This window comes from Arachis duranensis, chromosome 8, assembly GCF_000817695.3.
Source record: "Arachis duranensis cultivar V14167 chromosome 8, aradu.V14167.gnm2.J7QH, whole genome shotgun sequence".
Lineage (NCBI taxonomy): Eukaryota > Viridiplantae > Streptophyta > Magnoliopsida > Fabales > Fabaceae > Arachis > Arachis duranensis.
The window spans coordinates 33,339,767-33,342,569 of NC_029779.3; the positions used below are offsets into that span (position 1 = coordinate 33,339,767).

The 2,803-nt window shown below is 36.2% G+C and overlaps 1 protein-coding gene across 1 annotated transcript; it reads right to left on the bottom strand.

Annotated features, from left to right (window-relative positions):
• Positions 1-877: 877 nt before the first annotated feature.
• LOC107462402 (uncharacterized) lies at positions 878-2,551 on the bottom strand. Its single transcript, XM_021129391.2, has 4 exons — positions 1,964-2,551; positions 1,770-1,838; positions 1,413-1,561; positions 878-1,306 (listed from the first exon to the last, which is right to left on the bottom strand). The coding sequence occupies exons 1-4, from the start codon at positions 2,472-2,474 to the stop codon at positions 1,115-1,117; spliced, it is 921 nt and encodes a 306-aa protein (XP_020985050.2). The 5' UTR covers positions 2,475-2,551; the 3' UTR covers positions 878-1,114.
• Positions 2,552-2,803: the final 252 nt, after the last annotated feature.

Genomic DNA, 2,803 nt, shown 5'->3' on the forward strand with positions numbered 1-2,803 from the left:
ATAGCATTTTTGCTTGCTCTAGTATCTTGCCAACTATATTGCTTGCAGGTTTTGATTAATGGTGATAGTCCTTCCTTCAATGCCATGATTGCCCTCTCTGTGCTTGAAAGGTTGTTTCTCTGATCCTGGTGTAAGCTCACGTAACTGAAGACTGCAGAATATGTCTTGAATGTTATGCGAGTGTGGTTGTTTAGGCTTTTTGGGTTATAGCTCTTGTTTTGAGATGGAAACGAACCTATTGTTTGAATACACTCTCCTACAAGACAGAGGTTACTCTCCGACGTGAGAGATAGCTTAGTGTAGCTACAAACACTTCCACCGTTTGGAAGCTTTTTTTCATCTGTCCAAGGTAAACACCATGGAACACCCTGTGATCATTTTTATTGGTTATGACAGAGTATTTCGTAAAAGGTTTATTGAAGCCCAATATTACGTTTTTGTTTAGACAAGCATTTTACTTTTAAATGGGCTATAAGCCTATAAGGCCTTCATGGTTCTCCCCGTTGTTGTGACATGAATTGATCTAAATGTTGCCCAAAGAAAACTCGGAAACTCGATCTTACTCACCACGAAATTATTTCATTTATGTGACTACAATATACGTCAAACGTCAGGTATTATATTCACAGCATTTTACTATCTAACCGAATGAGTCAAATGGTATCTTCAATAAAAACAGACAAGCGTCTTCAAATAACATTTTTGATGCAGTGATTTAAACATACTACAACCCCAGAATACCCTATCCTACTCTTAGAATGAAACAGTTAGAAGGGCAAATAAATATCCAAGCAAGAGATGTCTCATTTATGCTAAACATTTCAAATCCTCCAAAAGTATATAATATGAATACTCAATATAAACATAAGAAGTCAATAAAAAAAAAGAGGACATTCACATTCTATATATAACTTAAACTACCCTATTTAGATGTTCTCATTTGAATGGCCTAATTAATTAAGAACAGGGGAAAAAGAAGGAATAAAAGTGTTGCTGCTAGGAACTAGGAAAAGGTCTAGTAACATAAATTCTTATTGTATGAAAATTGAATCTTCGCTGCAATACTGCATGCTCAACAATATATATATATATAAGGGATAAAAATGTGGTATATTCAGAGAAGCTCCCATTCAGGTTCAGAGACATCAGGAAGCTGTGAATTTTTGTGATCCTTAACTGAGCTTGGACATGAATTCTTCACAACATCCTCCTCTTCATCATTGTTTCCATGCCATATCACAAGCTCCTTATACTCTTGCTTCCTTGCAGACTTCTTGGATAACGAGAAGGGTTGCCGCCTCTTTTTCTTCAGACATTAAAAAAACAAGGATACTCCTGTTAGAGATGAACATCCACCAACAAAATAAAAAGAAAGGTTTGAGGTGTGTGAGCGTGCGTCTGCATGCATGCACCTTATTATTCTCTAGATTACCACCAGTCTTGGGAGCTAATTGAAGTTCATCTCTGGTCACCATAATACAAGTTTCATCAAGATTCTGCTCATCATCTTGTTGCACGGTATCAATCATTGTTGCATCTGAACTCCATGCTTCTGGAATTTCTTAAATAATGTTAAAGGAATCGGTTACCAACATACCAAATTTTGTTATCATGGTTTCAAGAAAGAGACCGAAGAAAAAGGTTTGTGTGATAAACTGCGTTAGGTATTTTCAAACAACAGGTAATAATAAACAAACCAAGGAAGTATTTCGTAATGATTTGAATTTGAAAAACCTAAACTCGTACTATTGAACGAAACAAATTCATACCTGGATGAGATACAACAACAGTGTCATGAGAATACTCATCTGACTCTATTGCTCTGATCATAGAGAACCCTGCCAGGTAAGTAAAATATAGCCATCATCAGAAGTTTTATGTTACTCATAAAAAGGATACAAATATATTCAACAAACACTTAGGTCCTGTTTGGTAACTATTTCAAGCAGTCTCAAATACTTACCATCTGAGTCTCCGAATAGGACACTGGAGGAAGAACAACCCATGTTCATCTCTTTCTTTTCAGCTGGCTTAACTAATGCCGGAGCATTGTAGATCTGTTCAGTACTTGAACTTTCAATTTCATCGCAGCACAGTGCATCAGAAGCAGGACTTTTTACTTCAGAAGAAGCCAGATTTGAAAAATTAACTTCATGATTTTGTTTTTCATTTGAGAGCTCACATGCTTGAGATGTGCTGCATCTGCCTCTATCTGATGCTAAGGAAGTGATTTCACTGGCTGCATTGGTCGAAGGCATCTTACTTTGTTGATTTTCATCACCACCAAGGTTTGATTTTATATATGAATTACCAACTTGAACAAAATCACCAGCATCCGACTCAAACAAAGCATTGGCATCACAAGATTCATCACATATTGCAGCAATATCAACATCAAAATTGATCCTTGAATCCTCTGCTGTCTCCTTGGCATCTACCTTTACGGTTATTTTCTCGGAACCTTGAGATGTCATCTCCAAGGAACTGTCATCAGTATGATGATCTATCGGCAATTCAGACACAGCCTTTTCATCCAAATCACACAAAGATAGAGGAATAGTGCAAATCAATTCATACCACATAACTATCATTATCAAGAATTGTTCAACCAGAATAATCTTACTGAATAGATATCATAAATAAGAAGTAATTCAGAAAAGGTTTTATCATAGATTGCCATAAAAGGATACATTCATGATCCAACTCTCAATGCATGTGATAATGATACTTAATAAAAGGATTGTGACAAACGCATACCTGAAGCATCATCTCTTCCATCTCGAGGCACATATTCTCAAACTTT

Excerpts from the sequence above, each read along its gene's own strand:
- LOC107462402 (XM_021129391.2), bottom strand. The coding sequence starts at position 2,474 with ATGACATCTCAAGGTTCCGAGAAAATAACCGTAAAGGTAGATGCCAAG. Across the intron at positions 1,562-1,769 it reads TGTTGTTGTATCTCATCCAG|AAATTCCAGAAGCATGGAGT; the intron begins GTATGAATTTGT and ends ACATTATTTAAG. Across the intron at positions 1,307-1,412 it reads GTAATCTAGAGAATAATAAG|AAAAAGAGGCGGCAACCCTT; the intron begins GTGCATGCATGC and ends TAATGTCTGAAG.